Source organism: Gymnoscopelus braueri (genome assembly GCF_963280865.1).
Source record: "Gymnoscopelus braueri genome assembly, chromosome: 24".
NCBI classification, from domain to species: Eukaryota; Metazoa; Chordata; class Actinopteri; order Myctophiformes; family Myctophidae; genus Gymnoscopelus; species Gymnoscopelus braueri.
Window position 1 is genome coordinate 14,413,815 of NC_137626.1, and position 24,722 is coordinate 14,438,536.

The window sequence follows — 24,722 nt, forward strand, 5'->3', positions numbered from 1 at the left end:
AAATATTTTTTTAAGTTGATTTTTTTGCAATGTTTTAATCCCTCTACTCAACCTATCCGGTTTCTTTCCCACTGGTTGTTACCGCTGCCTGAATTTCCCCACAGGGATATATCAATACAGGTTTATCTATCGTATACTGTACATTGTATACTGACACTGTAAAGGAAGGCGGTTTACAAAAAAAAAGGTCAGAAACTCTGCAGTGAAGGTACATAGAGTATAAGTTCATGTTTCACTGGAAAAAAAAGAAAGATTGCATTAAAGCGAAGAGGGCTTTTGTACAATATAACACTGACATTGGGAAACCATACAACCCCCCCCCCCCCACACACACACACACGAGCGCGCACACACACACACACACACACACACACACACACACACACACACACACACACACACACACACACACACACACACACACACACACACACACACACACACACACACACACACACACACACACACACACACACACACAGAGAGAGAGGGAGAGAGGAAAAAACCCAATTAGTAATAGAAGAAAAAAAAATCTATTACCCATTTCACTTTTTCTTTCTAATATGCAGCTCACAGGCACACAGTGTCGAAGTCTTCAATCAATCCATTATACATTTTTTAGCAGTGTGCTCTCTAGCCTAACCGACGTACCAGTTCTAAGAGCACACAGTATGGAGATAGAAAGCCACACTATGCCACTTTGAAGGCCAGAACCAATTAGGTAATCATGAATGCCTCCCAAGTACAGATCTTTTGTTACTCAGCAGCTGCTAAATTGGGGTGCAAAATGGGTGACTCGAAATTATATACAGTATTTCCTCTTTTTTTTCTCATTCTGTGTTCTTCTTCCCTCCCAATTTGCCTTGCCAACTGTGCCAAGGACCCCCACGTTGATATATATTTTGCTATACCCCATCTATACAATATATATACAGATATACAAGCTCGCAGTGAGCTTGTATATCTGCTATTTTTGAATAGTCAACGTAAATATGGATAAAGGTGGTGCAAATCTTTGAATATGTATTTTTTACAGCAAACTTTTTTTAACTCAAATCTTTGCTTCTGGGGGTCCCTGGAACAAAATATTTTCAGATGGGGGTCCGCGGGCCAAATACATATCTTAATTTTTCTTGGGGGTTCTTTCTTGGGGGGGTCCTTGACATGAGAAAAGTTTGAGCACCACTGCTGTAGACAACCTTTGTTTGTGTCTCCTCCGATGACACATGGAGTGCACCAGCCACCTCGTTTCCACCTGAAAGGAGTTTTTTACCATCAGGAGAGAGAGAACACAGATAACAACGGTCTTCCCCAGTTCCCCCTCCCTCCCTCCCTCCCTCCCTCCCCTCCCCGCCGCTGCTGACACAGACAGGCCCAGACGCCAATCAAAACCGCGGGGAGTCGCTGCTAGCGCCGCGGCAACAACACAATCTCCCGCCGACTACCCACCCGTGAACACACTGACAATTGTTGTTTGTCGGTTTTGCGGCCCCGGCCAAGCCTGTAGGCACACACACACACACCACTCACAGCCGGAAACAAAGCTTTGGGAAAAGGTTGAGAACCACTAGCTCATATACTCAGTGTTGTAAAGTAGCTAAGTCAATTCACTCACGTACTGTACTTAAGTACAATTTTGAGGTATTGTTTTACTTGACTGGTGTATTTCCAATTGTCAATACTTTTGCTTCTACTCCACTACATCTCAGAGGCAAATATTGTACTTTTACTCCACTACAATTATTCAAAAACTTTAGTTACTAGTTACTTTGCGGATATGAATTATTACGTTATAAAACATACATTAACCACTTTAGCCCTATTTTATACCTAGGCTTTATGAAAATAGCCGATCTAAGCTCACAACGCGTCGCATCGTGACTATTTTCAAACATTTTTGTACTTATACTTTTGGTACTTTAATTCACGTCGGTGACGTCAATGGCAGGGAATGAGTTAAGTACATTTTGATACCAATACTTTTGTACTTTTACTCAAGTAAACTTTGAACTTCTGGACTTTTACTTGTAACAGCGTACTTCTACATTGCAGTGTTGACACTTTTACTTAAAGTAATACAATGCAGGTCCACAAATAACAATTTTTAGCAGCCTCTCTGCTGGTCATTACCGTCACTGCAGGCCGTTCGTTTATTCCTGCGTTACCCAGAATTCCATTTGTTTTCACCGGAAGACGGGAAGCGCTTAAACAAGCGTTCTTTTAATTGTTTTATACTATCTGTGGATCGTTTCTCTTAGCCAGTGGAGCTTTAGTTACCGTGAGCTGTGTTTTCTTTTTCTGTTGTTTTTCGATCTTCAAATCCTACTATCTCTTAAAAACAGCGTGAGATTCCTTTTTGTTATTAGCGCGGTAGTTCCTGGCCAAACAGGAAACCGGTGCGGTAGTTCCTGGCCAAACGGGAAACCGGTGCATTTCCGTTTCCGTTTTCCGGCTCGGATGACGTCATTTTCGCGGGAATGGCTAACCCTAACCACCGTTTCAATAGAAAATCGTTTATAAAAGGCTTTCGGGGGTGAAATTCATGGAGTTGGTGTTGTGAAACATTCGTAGTTTTGTTGAAAAAGTTACCTAGTATTACTGAAAACTAAAAGATTTGAGTACTTTTCCCCCCACTGTTGGGGACCACTGCTCATACTGTAGGTATAGGATCTAGGTATCTTTTCGATTTCACAGACGTTTTTTTTTTTCTTCTTTTTTTTTTCACTCTGGAATCTCTGAAATCTCTTGCAAACACGCCGGGTCGACTCCCGGAGTTATTCCCCTACTTTATAGCGTACAAGCAGCATTTTGAATGCAACAGCACAATTTACAGGGGTTGAGCATGCGCCCGCTGGAGGGTAAACTGAGAGCTGAGATAGACCGGGAGAAAGACACTTTATTCTTTTTCTTATTTATTTATTTCCTCCTTCATTTCACATGAGAGAACCGCCTCAGCTGGCTTCTATTATACCCATCAGATTATAGCCCCGGTCCAAAGTGAGGCGGCATTGCTCCTTGTGCTTCTCCCAATAACAGCGGTCCTCTGCTCCTCCTTCCATATCCCCACTCCATCTGGCTCCTGTCACTCAGCTAAACCCCAGAGAAGGACATGAGAGCTATAAAGCACAACCTGCACATGATAAGCACACTGCTATATAACACACTGTTAATCCATCAAGACCGGGAACGCATCTGTGTCATTTTTTCGATTTCTTTGGCTATTGATAAAATAGCAGATCTGCAAGCTCGTAGCGCAGCAACGAGTGCCGTGCTACGATTGTAGATATGCTATTTTTTGACATTTTTTTAAAATGTTGTGCAAATCTTTGAATATCCAGGGACCTCCAGAAGCAAAATATGTGAGTTACAAATGTTTGCTTAAAAATATATATAGATTCAAAGATTTGCACAAAATGTTCAAGATTTTTTCTAAAGTAGCAGATCTACAAGCTCGTAGCGCGGCACTCGGTGCCGCTTTATGAGCTTGTATACCTGCTATTTTTGAATAGCCAAAGTGTAAATTAATGGTTATAGCTAAAATCTAAAATGACACAGATGCGTTCCCAGATTGAATGGGTTAAGATAGCACAGACCGTACCCTACGTACATGAAAGCCAAAGTGCAGTAACTTCGCAAAGAATCAAACTGATACAAAAAAAAGTATGATGAAAAAAAGTTTTTCATCGTATTTCAACTATCCAGCCAGTATACAAGTGATATTACTCTAATTGTACATCTGTTCATGGGGATTTTTTTATACAGCAAAATCATGAAGGCTTTGGAACTTTTTGAGACAAATAAATAAGTCAATGTGCCTCAAAAATTACATTTTTTTACTCTTTAGGGCGACTGGCCTAAAGAGCAAAAAAACATCATTTTTGAGGCACATTGACTTATTTATTTGTCTCAAAAAGAGAAGAGACTGGCCACGGACGCAATCAAAGCAGCTATTTGTAGTTTGGGCAAAATGTTATTATATATTTTTTATTCTTATGTATTCAGACAGCTAACAATGGGTTAAATGCTCCCCCCAAAAATCGTGACCACGTGACCGACAAACATTGGTGGTCTGAGGATTTTTTTTACAGGGGTGGCCCATGGCGTGGCAAATGACTGTCTAGAAATGGCCATAAATAGAGTGTGTGTGTGTGTGTGTGTGTGTGTGTGTGTGTGTGTGTGTGTGTGTGTGTGTGTGTGTGTGTGTGTGTGTGTGTGTGTGTGTGTGTGTGTGTGTGTGTGTGTGTGTGTGTGTGTGTGTGTGTGTGTGTGTGTGCGCGCGTGCGTGTGTTGGAACTTGGTTCGGGGGGGAGGCAATAAATATTCTCTATTTATTGCTTATTGCCCTTTTGGTGTTACTGATGAGAGCAATATGTGGTATAAAATGTCCCCCCGGGGATCAATAAAGTATGTCTGCAGCAGTTGGAGACCTCCTCCAACCACTGCAGATGTATTAGTGTTATATTGTATTAACATACTCTACCATACAGATTACAATAATGTTTTATCCATTCAAATAAGTTCCGGATTGCAGCTTTATAATATCTAAAATCATATTTAGAACCTTAACCACAAACAACAGGTGTGTATATAAATGGCTTGAGACAACTTAAGCTTTAGAAAACAGTCTCGCTCCGGTTCTGAAATTGGGGTCCTTGAGGGGGTTCCAGGGGGTCCCCAGCTAAATGACTGATAGTCAGCGAGGAACCAAATGGACCCTTGCAGGTGCATAACTCAGAGAGGGTACAAATGGAACCAAATGGACCCTTACGGGTCCATTTGGTTTCATTTGTACCCTCTCAGAGTTAACAAACTGGAGGCCTTGATGTTCAAAAGTTTGAGAACCACTGATCTTCAAAGAAGGTTCTGTAGAATATACACAGCGTACAGTATAAATCCGTAAATGCTCTCTTGTAAATTCTCGTAAATGCACTATTCAGTACCAAGGACAGCGCCAGGGTGCTGAATGGAGGATTGTGCTTGTTTCACTTTCTTCACTGAGGTGAGGCCCGTTTCCAGTTGTTGTGATGCCCGTTTCAGTTAAAACTAATTGAAAAAAAGTAGCCTGCTTTGACAAGCAACTTAGTCTATTCTAGTGATTCCATCCAACGATATATCGCATAAACAGGCAAGATACTCGGTTAAAGCGCAAACGTAACAAATACAGAAAGAATTGGCTCTGTGCACAACTGTAGTTCGCTTTTCCAGAAGGTTGAATAAACATTTCCTGTTTTTCATATAGCTTCATTTGATTGGCTTAGCAGCAGATTTGAACTGTAAGGTATTCCGTATTTCCAATTCAAATCTGTACAAATGGAACCAAATGGACCCGATTTGTACACTCTCAGAGTTAAATTAACATTGATTTTACAATATAAATTGGGGTCCCAGAGATAGAAATATCATTAAATGGGGCTCAGTAGCCTAATGCATGTCAATCTGGGGGTTCTTAAAAGTTGAGAATCACTGCTATAGAGCCGTAAAAATATTCTCTTATGGGGGTCCCTGGCATATCTTTTCAAATGGGGGGTCCGTGGGCTAATAAGTGTTAATTTAAGGGGTCCTTGACATGAATAAAGTTTGAGAAGCACTGAGCTAATCTATCATCACACACAGTGGTCCACTCCTCGGGTAAAAACTCTCTCATTTTGAGATTGCTGCTGTGTTTTTCCAGCCATCGGAAATAACACCTCCGAGAATGCCACAAGCAATTGTGTTCAAATGTTTTTGTGAGAGCTTGACAAGTTTGCCGGTGTCCTGATTTTTCATCTTCCTTCAGCTCCAAAAAAAAGAAAAAAACCTCAAGTAAAACTTTGTGGTTTGTTTGGCCGTGGGGGCCTTGAGCACTGTGATATCTATTAGTTTGTCTTACAGTTGGACACCCTTTTCCATCGCGGTGGGGTCCATGAAATAGGAGGAAAGAACAAATGAAATTGCCTCGGTTGTTCCTCGGCAATCAAGCTTCTACTCCCCGATCGGAGCAGTGCAAAGCAAAGATTCTGCAACACATTCATTGTCAACCTTGTTTTAATTTCTAAGCAGTGGTGGAAAAGTTACAAGAAAAGTCCGGAATTCAAATTTACTAGTAAATGTACAACAAGTATTGGCATCAAAATATACTTAAAGTACCAAAAGTAAAAGTACTCAAATGTTTGAAAATAGCGGATCTACAAGCTCACAACGTGTCGCGATGCGACGCGTTGTGAGCTTGTAGATCGGCTATTTTCAAATGACCTATGTATAAAATAGGGCTGAAGTGGTTAATATATGTTTTATAATATAATAATTAATATCTGCAAACGTAACTAGTAACTAAAGCGTTCAAATAATTGTAGTGGAGTAAAAGTACAATATTAAATATTGTACTTAGAACCTTTTGTACTTTTGTACTTCTCTTTCTAATAGTAATCACAGTCTACAAAGTAACTATAAAGTTTTCAAATAATTGTAGTGGAGTAAAGTGTAATATTTGCCTCTGAGATGTAGTGGATTAGAAGTAAAAGTACTGAAAACAGGAAATACTCCAGTAAAGTAAAAAATACCTCAAAATTGTACTTAGGTACAGTACTTGAGTACATGTACTTACTTACTTTCCGCCACTGTTTCTAAGGACCCCCAGTTTGATATGCATTAGGCCACACGGACCCCCCATACCAAAAGGAAACATTACCTTTCCCCCCTTTTTTTTTTTACAGAGTGGGTTCCCAGATTGGTGGGGACCATTTCTACGAAGATAGGTTGAAAATGGGTGAAGTGTCCCTTTAACCGTAGGAGATGAAAAACAAACAAACATATTTATGAGTGGGACTTTAATACCTAATACCTAATAATGTCTAATCTAATGAAGATGGCAGCCGAGCCACCCGACCTGAATAGCCGGCCGACAAGCCCTTCGGCTATATACCGTCGTCGATCACCTGATTTAATTACTATGTGTCCACGGAGAGTCTCATTCTTGCCGGAGCCCTGTAGGCTTTTCACGTTATTATTATGAAACCGAGTGCATCTACCCTTCCAGAAGCCGATACATACTTTCCGCGGTGTTCTGGTCTTTATTGTGTTATCAATTACAATTTAGGCATTTAGCAAACGGCTCACAAGGGGTGAGATCGAAATAAGCAGAGTATGCATGAACTGTAGTCAATAAACAAGAAGCAGATCACACAAATAGAGTTGCAGCAGAGAGAACAGAGTACGTGTGTGTGTGTGTGTGTGTGTGTGTGTGCCTCAAAGAAACTATGATATCAGTTAAACGGTGAGCCTAGTGTCTGTCTGAACAGGCTTATCTAAATAACGTGCTGTGCGTTTGACGCTACAGGGTAAACAATGAACCTGTAGCATCTGTCTAAAGTATAATGGTCTCTGTCGGGCAAAAGAAACCTATCATCTCCATGTTTTTTCTTTGTGTTTTTTCCGTAAATTAACGCCCTACTTGATCACACTGCAGTGTCACACAAAAGCATCAAAAGTATAAGATCCACAAGCTCGAAACGCGGTGCGAAGCCACACGTTTTGAGCTTGTGGATCTGCTACTTTTGAATTTGAATACTGAAAAGAAACAGTTTTGGACATGAGGTTTCCACCCAACAGAGACTAACCCTGCTAACCCTGCTAACCCTGCTATCTAAATAATATTCTTTATATTTTGCGGTAGAGAAAAACAATTATTCAGAAACATAAACAAGAGAATGAGTGACCAGGATATTGTCTGCATAGTAGCCATATCTTGGTCAGTCGCTATAGCATCAATCGAAGGATAATCAGAGGAGTAAGAACATTATAGTGTCTACTAGGCATTTAATGATTCAAAATCGATTGAAATTGGTGACAATTTAAATCGATTTAATAAAAAAAAATAGCAAGATGCAAACAGCAGAGAGCGCAATCGAGACAAGACCAAAAATAAAGAAATTACAGGATGTTGATAAAAAAAAAACTACTGTATTTAAAAGAGCATAAGAAAAAACAGTATTGTAAAAAAAAAGAAGAAGAAAATACCGGATTTGTGTAAGAGAAATAATTTATTTCTTTTATATTTTGAATCGTATTGTGAGTTGAGTGAATCCTTACATGCCTAGTGTCTCCAGATTACATACATTAAGAAAAAAATACTGTGGGTCCAGTTCTGCACAAAGAAAAAAAACAATACCGAGGTTCCCCTGCTATCTGTCCCCGACGATCTAACGAGTCCCTGCAGACCACCGTTGCCCTTTCGCTTCTCAAAGCACGTCCTGGGTAGAGAGGGCCATCTGGGAATAAGAAGGTCTCCGGTTCAAACCCCCTCCCCCCTGCCCTCCCCTCCCCGGTCAAAGCGTCCCTTAGCAAGACACTTAACCACTTAACCCTTTAAGGCCTGGGGCGATTCTTAAAAATGTTTTCTAAATCCTAACAGTCTTTTGAAAAAAAATAAAAAAAAAAATGTTTCAAGATTTTTCAAAAATAGCAGATCTACAAGCTCGTAGCGCGGCACTCGGTGCCGCGCTATGAGCTTGTATATCTGCTATTTTTGAATAGCCAAAGGCATCTAAAGTGACACAGAAGCGTTCCAGGTATCAATGGGTTAAACCCCATATGGTTGACCAGAATCCTTCAGGGCTCTGAGTCGGCTCCAAATGGACCCTTACAGGTCTGTAACTCTGAGAGTGTGCAAATGGAACCGAATGGACCCCTCACCTAAATTAACACTCAGGATTTCACAGCTGTAGATCGGGGGGGTACAATTTACAATTTAGACATTAAGCAGACGCTCTTAATCCAGAGAAATTTACAGTAAGCACGGTAAACAAACACAAAGTAATACATCAAATGCATAGAGACAGTGCAGTGCCTCAGTAATCTAGGATCATAGGTAAGCCAAGAACCTATAATCAGTCTAAACATTATATTATATTATATTATATTATATTATATTATATGCATTATAGTGCATTGAAACGGGCTAAAGTGGAGTCTGAAGAGGTGAGTCTTCAGACTATGGCGGAAAATTGGGAGTGAGCAAAAAAAAAAGAGTAGCCTGTGGAGTAAGAAACAGTGAGACAGGAGACGTAGGCAAGTCGAGGAAGTTTACTTAACTTCACCGTGAGCAGCACATACATTCATTCATTCACTGCGGTCAGCAATAATAAAAAAAACAAACTTCACCCGGAACCGGAAGCTACAATATCCCTTAACCCCCGCTCTTAAAGCGACAAGCCCTCTTTGGTGAATGTCTCTCAATGGGCGTCACCACAAGCCAACAATTTTTGACACCCTTTTTCTTCCCAATTTAGTCGTTATGCCAATTAATTCCTCCCCACACACATTTCTGTGTTGTCACTGCTGTCGTATCCTTCTGACTCACCTGTCAGTGAGGAGTCCCCACCGGGAGGACGTAGAGCCTTCGTCCTACGTCTCCTCCAGCCCAACACTCCCCGCTGGCAGGAGTACATGCAATGGAGTACATGCAATGGAGTACATGCAATGACCAATATCTCCCTCCCCGAACACGGGCCAATTGTGTAGAATCGCATAGACGCCCGACAAAGCCGGATGCACCACGGTGGATTTGAACCCACAACCTCCTAGGGTGGGCTAGGGACTTTACCACTGCGCGCCCCCCCCCCCCCCCCGTGCGCCAACAGTTAGAGTCTGCACTTCTAACTGCAATGGTGGAGTTTGTTCCACAGTTTGGGGGTCCGAGAGATGTAAATACTAATGGGGGTCTGCTGTTATTTTTAGCATTATTTTACACTTTGGCTATTCAAAAATAGCAGATATACAAGCTCATAGTGCGGCACCGAGTGCCGCGCTATGAGCTTGTAGATCTGCTATTTCTGAAAAATCGTGAAAATGTGTGCAGATCTTTTAATATATATATTTTTAAACCAAACATTTTTTAACTCAAATCTTTGCTTCTGGGGGGTCCCTGGAACAAAATATTTTGAGATGGGGGGGGGGTCCGCGGCCAAACACATATCATCTTGTCCTTGAGATGAAAACGTTGGAGCACCACTGATATAGAAACATACGTTCTTTTTTCAGAAAACTGTTGGGATTTAGAAGACATTTGTAGAATCGGAACCTCCGGTCTTAAAGGGTTAATAGTTAAGACGTTCAAATGCAGAGAGGACACATTTCACATCAGCCTATATATACTGTATGTGCAAAATATATACAGTGATGTTAATTTCCCCAGAGCAGTGGAGACTAAAGTATTAATTATTATTAGTATGCGTTGTCCAGTGGGAAGCCTATAGCTGTGCAAGACCAGCCGTGATTAATGGCGATGTCACAGGTGACATGGGGTCAGGACACAGGCCTCGCCATCTGCTTTTGTTATGTTGCATATTACAGTGCCACTGTGTGCACTGTTCACACGGCCATCATTATTTATGCAAATGCAAATGCGTTAGCCTACATACATAAAGTTGCTGGTGGGCAGAAACCTTCTCCCTGCATATTATGAGATCTCCCCTGATTGGATAAAAATTGGTATTCTGACCTGTTTATTAAAGAGCTGGAGGGACTGTTACTGAAAAAAAAATAGAATATAGATTGATTTAACCCATTAAGACCTGAAGCCATTTCTACAAATGTCTTCTTCCCAACAGCTTTCTGAAAACATCTTATGTTTCTATATTAGTGGTGCTAATAACTTGTCTGGCCTTCTGTTGTTCTCTTGTTTTGATCTCCTTCCCACTTGCCCCCCACCCCTCTTCTCCCCCCCCCCCCCTCTTCTTTCTATGGAATTAACGTTGCGATGGGAATGATGTACAAAAACGAATTTCACCCACTTTTTTACCTTGTAAACCTGTGATGTGACAATAAACCTGATTCTGATTCTGATTCTGATTCTGCTCAAACTTTTTCATGTCAAGGACCCCCAAAATGATATGCGTTTGGTAGCAGACCTCCATCTTGTTCCAGGGACCCCCAGAAGCAAAGATTTTAGTTAAAAATGTTCGCTTTAAAACAATACATATTCAAAGATTTGCACACATTTTCTCGATTTTTCAAAAATAGCAGATCTACAAGCTCGTAGCGCAGCACAGAGTGCTTGTATTATCTGCTATTTTTGAATAGCCAAAGTGTAAAATAATGCTTTTTAGCTCAAATCCAAAAAGTGACACAGATGCGTTCCAGGTCTTAACGGGTTAAAGTGGCTCTATGTCACTTTTTTTTAATGAATAGAATGTAATTTTTGGGGCGCGGTGGCGGACGGTGGCACAGTCTGTATAGCGCTGTCGCCTCACAGCTAGAAAGTCCCTGGGTTCAGAATCAGAATGCTTACTCCTCACGCATTGAAGGAAGCATGAGCTCAGTTCTGGGCTCTCCCCAGGCTGGCAGATCGAGTAGCGCCCAGGATTACAGCTTAGGCAATTGGCACTGGGTGAAAAAATGTGTTACAAAAATTGTGGGATACAAATTTTGAAGGAAAACTAAATAATAATAATGGTGTCCAATCTGTATGGTAGAGTATGTTAATACGATATAACTTATACGATTGGGGTGGTTGTATTTTGTCTCCCTGCTCTTCTATTGAGACATTTAGATGGTGTCAAAGGTGTCGTCATGTCTCACCTAGACACATGATCTGACACGAATTCTGACCTGAAGGTCAAGATTCAATGTATCCCCTGAGCAAGCAGCCAGGCTCTAATAACTCAATGTTAAAAAAGAAAAAATGCAGCGAAAAAAACAAACACTTACACCATCTTTAAATATTTTACAAAAAACACACTGTTTCAACCACTATTTTAGCTACTTTTTGCAAAGTCATGATGAATTCTAAAATAGGTTCATTTAAAAAAAAATATATATATATGGATAGGCTACAAGGTTTCTGAGTGACGGGCTACGATATACGAAATGTATTACTTGTCATCGACACGGTTAAAAAAACACCAATTATGACAACTTGTTCTGGTGAGGTTCGTGTTTCATCGTGTCATCCACTCACCGTAAAACAACACTTTTTTTAAAACGTTTTTTTTCTTTTTCTTTTTTTTGTGGATGGCTTCCTGTCCTCCTTTGTTCAGTTTTATTTTTCTTCTCTCAGCTGCTATCTTTCTAACGCAGCTTCAAGGTTGAAGCAGCCAGACTGCCATTATATTTATAGCTGTCTTCTTGGTCCTCAGTGATGAGCTGGCAACATTTGTGACATGCAAACTTTATTCTTTCTAACGTGTTCGCTGTGCACAGCTGAAAATAGCTTAAACATCCTGGGGGGATGCTCCCCTATGCAGCTATGAATAAACATTACCTTAAAGGTATAGAGTAGGTGAGTTTTCTTTGTTAAAATAAGTGTTAAATAGCTCTATATTCTGATAGTAATCATTGCTATGGAGTGTTTGTTCAGTTACAGGAGTCTCCATGTCTCTCCAGCTCTTTATTAAACAGAAAATGGTTTTCAGGTTCAGGATACAGATTAAAGAAGGGAAATTGGAAGTGATGACACAAAGAAAATGAGCAGGCAAAATAACTGGACCACTATAAAAAATGAAGCTGATAAATAGGTACTCTCTCCTGATTGGCTGAAATGTTGCACCCTGAAGAAAAAAAAAAACCCTGTGACTGAATAAACACTCTACAGCAATGTTTACTATCCGAATGTAAACGTGTGTGTTTGTTTCACCAAATAAATATCACTTAGGTACCCTACCTAAAAGGGCCATGCAGTTACCATGCTTATTGCTATATCAATCAACTGGAGACTTCTAAATGCAAGGTAGTTGCTGGAATGTGAGAGAAATCCAGCTCTAATGCACTGCTGCCCTCAAATTCTGCGTTCTAAAACCAGGGCCTCTGCCTCGAGTTTATTCCCCCCCCCCCCCCCCCCGTTTTCAGAATGTGCATGTATTTCATTCAACCACTTGAACCCGAGAATCCCTATTCTGAAGGGGGGGCGTTCCCCAAGCTCACAACGACGCGTTGTTGTGAACTTGTCGATCGGCTATTTTTGACGAAGAGATTGGACCGTGCAGAGTGAAAAAAAGGCATACCAAAGTAGGCTACAGTTGCAACTCAGGCCTGTTTTATTAAGTCCAGAGGGTTTAAGCCAAATTGATAGGCCGATTCACATTTTCAACTACAGTATTTCAAAGTGTGAGAGCAAAAAAAGGAGAATACAAAAAGAAGCTTTTGCAGGCAGTTAATATTTGCAACCTCTCTGCTGCCAGGGCACTTGACCCCCTGCTGTCTGCGTTATCCCGACAATCGTTGATCTCAAGCACACTGTGTATACTGTACAGTACTGTACGTGTTGAAGAATATTGCATTCTACGGCATTCAACCCAACACCCTCCTTGGCCTGTCTGAAGCCTTTCTGCCCTGGATTGCAGTGGGATCAGGCCCACGGTCTCCGACTTTGCTTGTGTTTGTGGACATTCTGTTGTTGTTCTGAACATTTCAGTAGTGCCAGGACTGTTTGGATGAGTTTATCATGAGGTGTGTACAAGTAAAAAACAAAATAAAAATAGAAGTGGAAATTGCAATCGTAAGTTTTTCAGAAAACTGTTAGGATTTAGAAGACATTTGTAGAATCGGCCTTAGGTCTTAAGGCGTAGGCCTGGGGTAACCAACCTTCTCCATGCCAATATCTGTGGCTATATACTGTTTATGTGGCATTCCCAGATAGCCGTAGTCATAGCCAATCTACAAGCTCACAACCCAAAGCAAACGTGTCTCGACACATTGGGTTGGGTTTGAGGGGAACACAGGTATGCTCCTCAGATGGGCTACATTTCAGCAGAAATGTGAAACCCCCCAAAATAATCTTATTTGAACTGGGGACCCCCCACCCTGACAAGCAATTGGAATTGTAGAGCTAATAAACCAAATTCTGCCAAATGCCTCAAAACAGGGACCATGAATGAATGTAAAATCCATTCCATTTCAGAGGAATAATTACAAACTACAAAGTCTTTCCACATTATAGTATAGATGTACAGTAATGGAGATGATTATTGACTCTAATTAACAATGATTGAAAACAGACACTCTCCCTGCACATGACTGTGATATTCTGCTGGTCAGGTGTGTGATTGAGTGGGTGGGAGTCAGTGTTGCCATGTCTGCTTATTACGAGCGACTTTGGGCTTGTTTTTTTGCCTCTAAATATTGGTACTGTGGTTGCGGTTATTTTGGGCTTGTTTCGGTAAAGTGTAGTTGGGCTTGCTTCCTAATGCTGTTAAAACTGGTGGTTCACAACAGTTTGTGCCTCAGACCCCCATACAAAATTTCGGTTATTTCCTAAAATATTGCAAATATTTCACATACAATAATAAAATTGCAGATATACGAGCACACGTTGTGAGCTTCTATATTGGCTATTTTCAAAAAGTCTCTATATATATATATATATATATATATATATATATATATATTTGGGTTCAACTGGTAAAACCAGTTGCTTCTTTTGGGCTTGTTTTCATAGACCCGGTTGCTTGTTTATCTTGCAAAATGTGGCAACACTGCAGCCACGTCTGTATGCTGGCAGCAGCAGCCTGAAGGACAGTTGTTGTTTAGCATGAACTATTTCTCATTTATTTCATTTTGTTTTGCAAGTGGCTCCAGTTATTAAAGTTACAAACAGTTCACAAACTGTGTTAGGCAGGCCTCCCACTGCGTGTGGGAACCACGGCAGAAATGAGAGCTGGGGATTGTTTGGAGACTTGGATTTGTGGAATGTATTGCCATTCATGATCAGTGTTGCCAGATTCTGTGAGAGAAACAAGCAACCAGGTCTAGGAAAACCAGCCCAAAAGAAGCGACTATGGGCGACTATGAGCACTTTAACATATGCATCAGCTATTTGAAAATAGCAGATCTACAAGCTCACAGTGTGTGAGGATTCAGGATCCTTTCTGTGTTTGGAGTACCCATACTTTTGACCCGTTACTTTTGACGGCGGAACCTAACCTATTCAGCGCGCAGGTAACAGTAATATTAACAGACATTCATGTAACTGGTGTGAAAGCTTGACAGCAAGGGGATTTGATTTCAAATAGTTTGACTGACAGCAACAAGGACTTGTTTTCAAAGTAACTGAGGGCAGGAGAACAGAAATGTGTTTGGACCAAGTTATTTAGTTTATATTCGTTGTTTATTTGTTTTGTTTCATTCTATTATGCTGTGGTGACTTGGACATCAATAACCGTTATTTGTACATTATTAGTTTTAAAACAAACAACACTGTGGGTTGCTGTTGTTGGTGGTTTATTGAATGCAAACTACATTTTGAATGCAATTTTATGTTTGGTTGATTCATTGATTATTATTGCATTTTTTTTGTGTGAAACCCACTGGTTAATACATAGACTAAACTGTTTGAAAGATCTCAGGGTTCTTTATTTTTTTAATCGAGCCCTTCGTTCGGCTTCCTTCACACCACCTGAAAAAAACAAGGAGAGACTTCTCTCTGGTAGGTTCACACATGTTGTGATGCGTTGTGAGCTTGTAGATCTGCAATTTTTTCTGCGAATGTTCCCCCCCAGAATGGGGATGCTGGGGTTCAAGTGGTTAAATGGCTTACAGGCACGTAACGGCGTACCTAGAGGCGGGTAACTGCATGGACATCACTGCAGCAAGAGTGGGCTAGCATCCTATTGGGTCTCCTTGCACTGGAGGTTAATGGGGTTGGTGTTGGGAGCAGCCATTACTGTGGGGGCTGCTCTTTGCGCCTCTACTGGAAGTTGATTTAAAGTTTAGATAGAATTTACAACGGCAGCTGTTTAGACACACTTGAGGCTCGTCCATGTAGCATAATCAATATGGAAATTGTGTGGTTTTATCTTTCCTGCATTGAGTTATTGGCTTCCTGTTAGTCTTAGGTAGCCAGGCGATCGGAGACCAGAAGAATATTTTTTTTAGATATTGTATGGGCTGGATGTGGCCATGGATATCTCTAAGACAAAGCCTACAGTACTGTATACTACCTGCCTACTTATACTGCACATCTCTTAATGTCTATTCAATGTATGGGATAAACCTGGTTGGAAACACTGGAGAAAAGTAATAATTGCTTTTCAGAAGCAAAGCAAAGACTTAACTCATTCAGTGCCAAACTTATTTCTGGCTTTATCACCCCTGTGCCAAGGCCAAAAATACATTGTAAAAAAAAAAGTGCTTAGGAGCCGAGATACAGCCTTTTTCAGTAAGAAGTTAAACAAGAAGTGAATGGAGCAGCAAATCTTCAAATCATGATATCTTGGGTTCTGAACATTTTTTTTCAAAAAAAAAAGAAGAACATTTTAATTATTTTTATGACGTCAGTGACGTCATTGGCACTCTGGGCTTATGAAAAACGTGACGTCGGCGACGTCAATGGCACTGAATGAGTGTGGTCCTTCATATTGGACCTCAATTAGTGTTAGCGGCCATTCCCGTATCTGCTCTAGCCCAGTGGTTCTCAAAGTGGGGTCGAGAGACCCTCAGGGTTCCAAATGGACCCTTACGGCCAGGTCTGTCACTCTGAGAGGTTCCATTCCATTTCCTCTCTCAGAGTTATGGGAGTCCTTGAAGTAAAAATAAAACGTTTGCCAGTGGTGTAAAGTAACAAAGTACATTTACTTTAAGTACTGTACTTAAGTACAATTTTGACTTATTTTGTATTTACTGGAGTATTTCCAATTTTCTGTACTTTTACTTCTACTCCACTACATCTCAGAGACAAATATTGTACTTTTACTCCACTACAATTAAGTTACTAGTTACTTTGTAGATTTTGATTATTAAAACATACATTAACCACTTCAGCCCTATTTTATACCTAGGCTATTTGAAAATAGCCGATCTGCAAGCTCACGCGTTGTGAGCTTGCAGATCTGCTATTTTCAAACATTTCCGTACTTTTACTTTTGGTAGTTTAAGTACATTTTGATATCAAAACTTTTGTACTTTCACTAAAGTACATTTTGAATTCCGGACTTTTACTTGTAACAGAGTACTTATACATTGCAGTATTGGTAATTTTACTTAAGTAACACATTTGGGTACTTTTTCCACCACTGGTGTGTACACTCTCAGAATTACGGGGGTCCTTGACATTAAAAAAAAACATTGGAACCAGACACACAGCATCGGCACACATAGATCTAGCTCTGATCGTCCGGCTAGAAAAGACTAGTGTACCGTTAGCCTTGTGTGTCCTTGTATATACTCCCCTGTTTCTCTATATTCCTTCCTCACCAGTTCGCAGACTTGTGTTAGAGTACCTGTTCCTCTGACCTACCTGTCTTTTACCGGCTCCTGTGGGGGCTTTGATCCTCTCATTCCTCTGCTTGTATTTGTGTATTTCGGCTGCCCTTTTGGACTGTTTTGCTAGCTCAATAAAACTCTCCTTTTGTTCTCGAGACGCTCTAGCCCTCCGCTTGTCATCTTGCCTTTGGGTCCCCGGCGCTCACTCACACCTGACACTACCACTCAATCACGGTGAATAAAGGCAGGCTTTAAACGCAATAAGCTGTAGCGTTTGAACCGGGCGTGCAGACGTTTATTTTTTTACTCTGGAAATACCCTCTCTCTCCCCCTGGCTAACTGTCTAACACCTTCCTTTTCCTTTCTCAACCCCGCTAGTCTTCATGAAAGCCCTGACGGCTGTTTTAAACGCAAACCTCATGAACCTGGTAAAGCCCCTAGCTGGCAAGGCTGTTGCACGCACACATACACGCACACCAAGACAGTTACAGCAGAAGACATAAAGAACAGATAATGAGAAACACAGCTAGAATGAAAGATACAGACGTACAAGAGTCACATTGTCTCAGTCCTATTCGTCCACAGAGGTTAAGAGTTGCAAGAACCAGAGTACTGGTACTTTTGCTATTTTTGCCGCGCTATGAGCTTGTAGATCTGCAGGGTTTGCTTTTTAATCGTGAAAATGTGTTCAAATCTTTGAATATCTATTTTTATCAAGCGGACATTTGAAACTCAAATCTTCTGGGGGTCACTGGAACTAAATATTTAGAGATGAGGGGGGTCCACGGGGCCAAATACACATCATTTTGAGGGTCCTTGACATGAAAAGGTTTGAGCTTGTTGAGTATGTTGCTGATAATATAAGCAACCCATTTTTTTCCCAGAAATCTGTTTTTGGATTTTAAGGCATTCATAGTGAATGGGTTAATTTAAGGACTGCCATAACTCAGAGAGTTACAGGACCTATAAGGGTCCATTTGGAAGAACCGTATACGTGAGGGTACCCGGGCCCCACTTTGGGAACCACTGCTCTATATATTCTGCCCTACATTCCCCACCCCCCCCCCCCCCACACCCACTACAAACACAGGTGTGCCTGTTTGTGTAATCAAGGCTGATTTGGGGCCCTGCAGTGTTTTCCACGTTGCATCTGTTTATTCTTCGTACTAAATGTGCCCCTAGGAACGAAGGGAAGCAGGCTAGCATACATTCCCAACACAAGCGGTTCGACTGTGCCGTTCCTCTGCTGCTAAACGTAAACAACAACTTCTGTAATACTTTAATCCATGTTCAACTTTGATGGCACACTTATCATCATCGCTGACAGCAGCTAGTCCACAAGGCATTTGCAAAGGCATTAAGCTTGAGATGAAATGGTTGTTGCCACAATGAAAGTGCACACGCTCAATGTTCAGATGCTTTGGATAGGGAATCCTTTGAGTCTCTGGTTCATCTCTCTCGCTCTCTCTCTCGCTCTCTCTCGCGCTCTCTCTCTCTCTCTCTCAGAGACAGTTAGACCGCAGCGTTCACGTATTCAGCTTTCATTCCTTCCTCGGAGAGCTCACTTAATTGTGACTTCGTTAATTGTTAATTAACGAATCGTGAAGGCACCGCGTACGCGGAGGGGGGACGGGATGAAAGAATAAATAACTAAATAGGAAAGTGGGTGAAATTTTAATGCACTTCTCTCTCTCTCTCCATCTCTCTCTCCATCTCTCTCTCTCTTTTCTTCACAGCCCCGCTGACAGACAAGCCTCCCAAAATATTGTTTCCCCCCGAAGGCCAAGTGAGCGTCATGGAGATGGTGCTAGGTAAGCGAACCCGTTTTCATATTTATAAGGCTGTTGGGTGGAAACCTCGTATGTCCAAAACCTTCCAAAACATTTTTGATACACATTTTGTTTTAATAAAATAGTGAAAATAGCTAATCTACAAGTTTGCAAGGCGTCGCCTTGAGAGCTTGTAGATCTTCACTACTACTGTACCTTTGTGCGACACCTCTTGTATGATGAAGTATAGCATTCATTTACCCCCCAAAAATGTAAAAAGTTGAAATACGAGATTTCTAGCCCGACACGCTGCGCTCTTGTTTCGTGTCACTCGACCGCTGTTGTCATAAACGCTACTTGTTGATGAAAGCGATTTTTATCGCGAAGCGGGTCTCAGTTGCATTTCGCTGTCAGTGTTTTTGACGTCAACGCTGTGTCCTTATTAGTTTGTTATCGGATCCGAATCAGATTACAGCGGCAAATGCCGCTTGCGGAGCCACTCTTAAGTTGTTGAAGCTGTTTGTGCTAAACCTGTGTGTGGGAGTTAGATTCAGGGTGTCAGAAGAGCTCATATTGTCTAGAACAGTCGGTTTCCAAACTTTTTAGCTGCTCAAGACCCAAAAGAGAAATTTTGATGTTTGCCCGGGGACCCAAACTATAGTGAAAATAGCTGATCTACAAGCTCACAACGTGTCGCTTAAGGCAGGGGTCTTCAACGTTTTCAGGCCAAGGACCCCCTAGCTGAGAGAAGCAGGGACCCCCTCGATATTGTATAAAATTGTGTTTCAGATAAACGTTTGCTGCGTTTTTCCCTCTACACATAACTCTTTGCCAAAAATAGCCGATCTACAAGCTCACAACGCCTCGCGCTGTGAGCTTGTAGGTCTGCTATTTTTGGCCAATGTTCTCCTCAGAAAAGGGATGCTAGGGTTCAAGTGGTTTAAAAAAAAAATCGTATCACAAAGATTTGGCGGACCCCCTGTAGTAACTCTGAGGACCCCCTAGGGGTCCCGGACCCCCTGTTGAAGACCCCTGGCTTAAGGCCGTGAATGCCTCCTTGATCCAGAAAAAGGTTGGGAACCGCTGTTTCTAAACACGTTGCAAGTTATCATAGTCACAGAAATGACTGTGATACAGTGACTGAAGAAGGCGATTTTTTGTCACAACGTTGAGTGTCTTTCCAAATAGCAACTCACTTTTAAGCAGTGATAGCAGTGACTGACAGCAACGACATTCTGCCACACTTGGGGTTTTGGCTTGGCAGTTGCATGACGTCCCGTCTGGCTTGACATTTACTGATCTACCTTCAGATTGTAACCGGTTTAGAGAGATGTTGTCTCACCGGCGGGGATTATCACCGTGCCTGACTGTCAGCACTTTGAGAGTGCATTCCAGGTGAACCGTTAAACACTTATGAAGATGTTTTTTGTTATTTTGCCTTCGCTATTTTTATGCCATCGTTTTTATATTTCTTAGGCTTTTTCTGCCTTTTATTGATAGTATAGTCTCGCGTTACCAGACTGTTGCCTCCCACAATTTTCAAATGTTTCCGGCATACATGTCTGGGACTCGGAAGCTCTGATCATGATTAGAATATAAACCGGATGTGGAGCCTCCTCTCCATATCCGTTTCGTCTTTACAGTCGCGCAAATGTATCCTAATATAAATACAAATCATCTAAGTATACATAGCTTGCTGCTTAGCAGAAATGGAAATTAAAAAGTAATGTGTAAAGATATTTTTAAAAGATATTTTCATGAACGGAAGTGCCATTTTCCTCTCTCGGATTTTGGGAGTTGTAGTTCCAGACTCTCTATAGCATTCAGAGATTGTGGAATAGTTGTCTGGCTACGCGAGACTATTGATAGTATACAGCATACATGGGCAACTGGCGGCCCGGGGGCCACATGCGGCCCCCACCTTCACTTAATGCGGCCCGCAGGTTAAGATCAGAATACTGATATATTATTGATTTCAGCTGTTACAATTCCAAACATGACCCGCTTTAATTACTTCAGTCTATATTAGTAGCAACACATTCTATTGACTTTTTTTTAAATCCAATGTATTTGTATTTAAGTCCATAAAGTTAAGATAAGTATAACTAAATGCATTTGAAATTAAATAAGAATGATACTTTTCAGGATTCCAATTCCAAAATACAAAAAACTAATCTGAATTCCAAAAAGTAGTAAAAATAGCAGATCTACGCGTTTTGAGCTTGTAGATCGGCTATTTTTTCTACTTTTGTGTGATATAGAATGGTGAAGTTAATTTACCAAAAACAATTACGGAGATAAGAGGTGTCTGCTCAACAACAGTATTATGCAATGTGGCCCTCTGGAGTGAGTGTGGAAATATAGTGGCCCTCTCCATCAACAAAGTTGCCCACCCCTGGTATACAGTATACAGACAGGAAACGGGGAGAGAGAGAGAGACGGGGAGTGACACGCAGCAAAGGTCGTCAGGAACGGGACTCGAACCCGCGACCTGCTGTCAGGCTGCAATGGAGCCTAGGTGCCCGAACTGGCCTATGCCATTGTTTTTAAACCCTGTAGCACTTTGTGATTTGCAAAAAAAGTAAAGTGTGCGTTACAAAGAAACTGTATTATTATGTTGTTCTTGTGTAGGACCAGGAAAGCGGTCCTCACAATGTCATGCACACACACACACACACACACACACACACACACACACACACACACACACACACACACACACACACACACACACACACACACACACACAGTGTGTGTATATAGTCTACCCTCTCATTATGTGTAGATTTGTGATGCTGACATTACCAAAGATGATTGCCTGTGATTGCGCCAAGCAAGCGTGGCTGGTTTAGAATGACACAGTGCTGAATGGGTTTTAGTGCCAGTTACCAGCCTGCTTACTGTATACATGCCAGTGGTGGAAAGTACATACTGTATCGTCTTTGTTGTCGGGCAGAAACATCTTATCTCCATGTTATCTCCTACATTTTTGGTGTTTTTTAGTAAATGAATGCCCTACTTTATCACACTACAGCGTCGCACAAAAGCATCAAAAGTAGCAGATCTGCAAGCTTGTAGATCTGCTACTTTTGCTGTTAGGCGCTATGCTAGATCTGCTACTTTTGCTGTTAGGCGTTATGCTATTTTCGTAGCTTAGCGCGTAGTGAGCTTGTAGATCTGCTATTTTGACAAAACTTTGTCATTTTACTTCAGTGACTTCAGTGAAGAAAAAAAAAAAGGTAACATTTTAATACAGGACTTTTAACAGAGTATTTTCATATTGTGTTATCGCTACTTGTACTTAAGTAAAAAGTACAGAGTACTTGTTCCACCATTGTGTACATCGTATCTGTCGGGTGGAAACCTCATACAGTTGGTGCCTAGTGAGTTTGTCGTTTCTCATGTGACTATCACTTGTCTCATTTCCGCCATGCAGTCAACCCAGCTCACGCAGTAAATTTAGTTCCAAATACTACCACGAGGTGGCGCTTTGGAGTCACTTTTTTTGTTTCAAACAGACAGACAGACAGACAGACAGACAGACAGACAGACAGACAGACAAACTGTTATTTTTCAAGATCCAATTAAAAAAATAGCAAAAGTAGCAGATCTACAAGCTCGAAACGCTGCGTTTCAAGCTTAGCTTAGCTTTTCTTAGCTAGCTTAGCTTAGCTTTTCTTAGCTAGCTTGGCTTAGCTTTTCGAGGAGATAGGAGGTTTCTTCAGCAACGATATGCACAGGGTGCTCACGGGAAAGTGCTCTTCTTTTGTTGCCTGATGGGGTATGGGAGCTCAGCAGCTGACAGTAGAGAGAGGGAAAATGGGTCGTGGGGGGTGGGGGGGGGGTGTCTTCCTTTTGAAGTGAATTTGTCATGGCTCATGCACACAAAGGTAAAAAGGGGGTTGGCTGTGAGAAAATAGGTGCAGAGTCATTGTGGGTTTAATCTGATGACGGATAAACCCATATCCCTGGCTCTTTTCCCCCCCCCCTCCACATCTGACTAAATGTTAGTGGGCAAGGCGATTGTGATGTTCACCACCCCATAACCTGGTAATCGTCGCAGTCGTCGAGCAGAAACCTTGTAAATCCATATTTCTTTTGTTGTCTCCGAGAGAGTATGTTTTACCCCCTGTCCGTCCGTTCTTCCGTCCGTGTGTCCGTCCGTGTGTCCTGTCCGTGTGTTACCAGCTAATCTCCGGCACCGTTGGCCCGCTCGCTGTGAAACTGTGCACACACACTCTCTCGATACCAATTCAGAACCTCTGCCCCAAATTTTTCACATGGGCCTGTTATAGCGCCACCAGGAGGCCGATTTGTGCAAAACCCTTTTTTTTTTTACATTACTCCTACAGATTGTATTCAAACGTCATGCAAATTGGTACACAGTATTTCTATAGTCATGTGATCAACCCGGATCTGTCCAATATCCCATATTCCATCCTGATTGGCTAAGGTTGGCTTCCAAAGTTTGCAGGATTGGTCTGTTTTGAACAAAATGCCTCAAATTATGAATGCAATTTCCGTGAAATTTCACACGCAGATTCCCACTAGGCCGAGGAAGAAATGCCACCCTTTTCACATTGGCCTGTTATTGCGCCACCAGCAGGTCTAATTTAGCAAAACAAATTTTTGGAACAAAATGCCACAAATCATGAATGCAGCGTCCGATTGCTTTGAAAGGCCTAAGAAGAAATGGCACCCTTTTCACATTGGCCTATTATAGCGCCACCAGGAGGCCACAATAACGTACCTGACATGGAGGAGACCTGTGCTCCGAGGAGCACTTTTTCTAGTTTCCTCTTTTTTTCCTGTTTCTATTTCCTAAAAAGTAGCGGTTTTGGACATACAGGGTTTCCACGCCGACGGTGACGATAATATAGTAGCTTTGGACCCCAGCTAACGTTACGCTGTGACTGTGACACAAAAGGTGATGCACTGCACTGCCTTGTGTTTGTTTGCAAGGTTGCTATTGTTAGTTTTTCTTTTCATGGCATGGCTCTTCGAGAGGCTATCTGTCTATGACACTGTGTGTGTGTGTGTGTGTGTGTGTGTGTGTGTGTGTGTGTGTGTGTGTGTGTGTGTGTGTGTGTGTGTGTGTGTGTGTGTGTGTGTGTGTGTGTGTGTGTGTGTGTGTGTGTGTGTGTTTTTTCGGAGCTAATCTCACAAACTAATGGACTGATCAGCCCCAAACTTTGTATGCACACTGCCAGCATATAACGCAGAAGTACCACCACTAATCTCTTTTCGCATATGCTGTCGATATGTTTTGAAATATTTAACATGCATCGCGCAAATTAAACGCTCAGCGCCACGCCACACTGCATGGTGACTGCTCCCATTGTAAACAATTCAAGGAAAATTTCGGAAGAAAAAATATCTTTGAGGACACGGCCCCTTAACTCTATAAACGCCATTGACTCGAAAACGCGTCAATAACTACTTAATCCACCCACGCCATTGACGCGTTAGACGCGTTGGATTTGCGTTCATTGTTTAATCTCTGATCGCGCTATGCTGCTTAAAATTCAATGTTATTCTCGAGTTCCACTTACTTCACCCATATCTGCATCCGGTTTCATGTCCTGGGTTCCGTTTCCGGTTTTTGATTATTTTCCCCCGGTCATTTCGTCCAAAATAGGTAAACAAACGGTTTTTCACACGGTATGACGGACAAACGGACAGTTTCTCTTCTATAATCTATGGTCTGGGTGACGATCAGTCATCGCCGTCGTGTATCACAACGTAATTCTGACGATCAAAACAATCTGGGAGGACGTCACA

At 41.7% G+C, this 24,722-nt stretch overlaps 1 protein-coding gene across 1 annotated transcript in view; it reads left to right on the top strand.

Annotated features, from left to right (window-relative positions):
* Positions 1-24,722, top strand: part of LOC308080139 (interleukin-1 receptor accessory protein-like 1) — a gene marked incomplete at both ends in the record, with an annotated part of 619,302 nt that overhangs the window by 372,209 nt on the left and 222,371 nt on the right. The window contains one exon of the mRNA XM_080421907.1: positions 18,909-18,983. Coding sequence (XP_080278033.1) covers positions 18,909-18,983 — 75 coding nt within the window. The remainder of the gene's footprint in view (positions 1-18,908; positions 18,984-24,722) is intronic.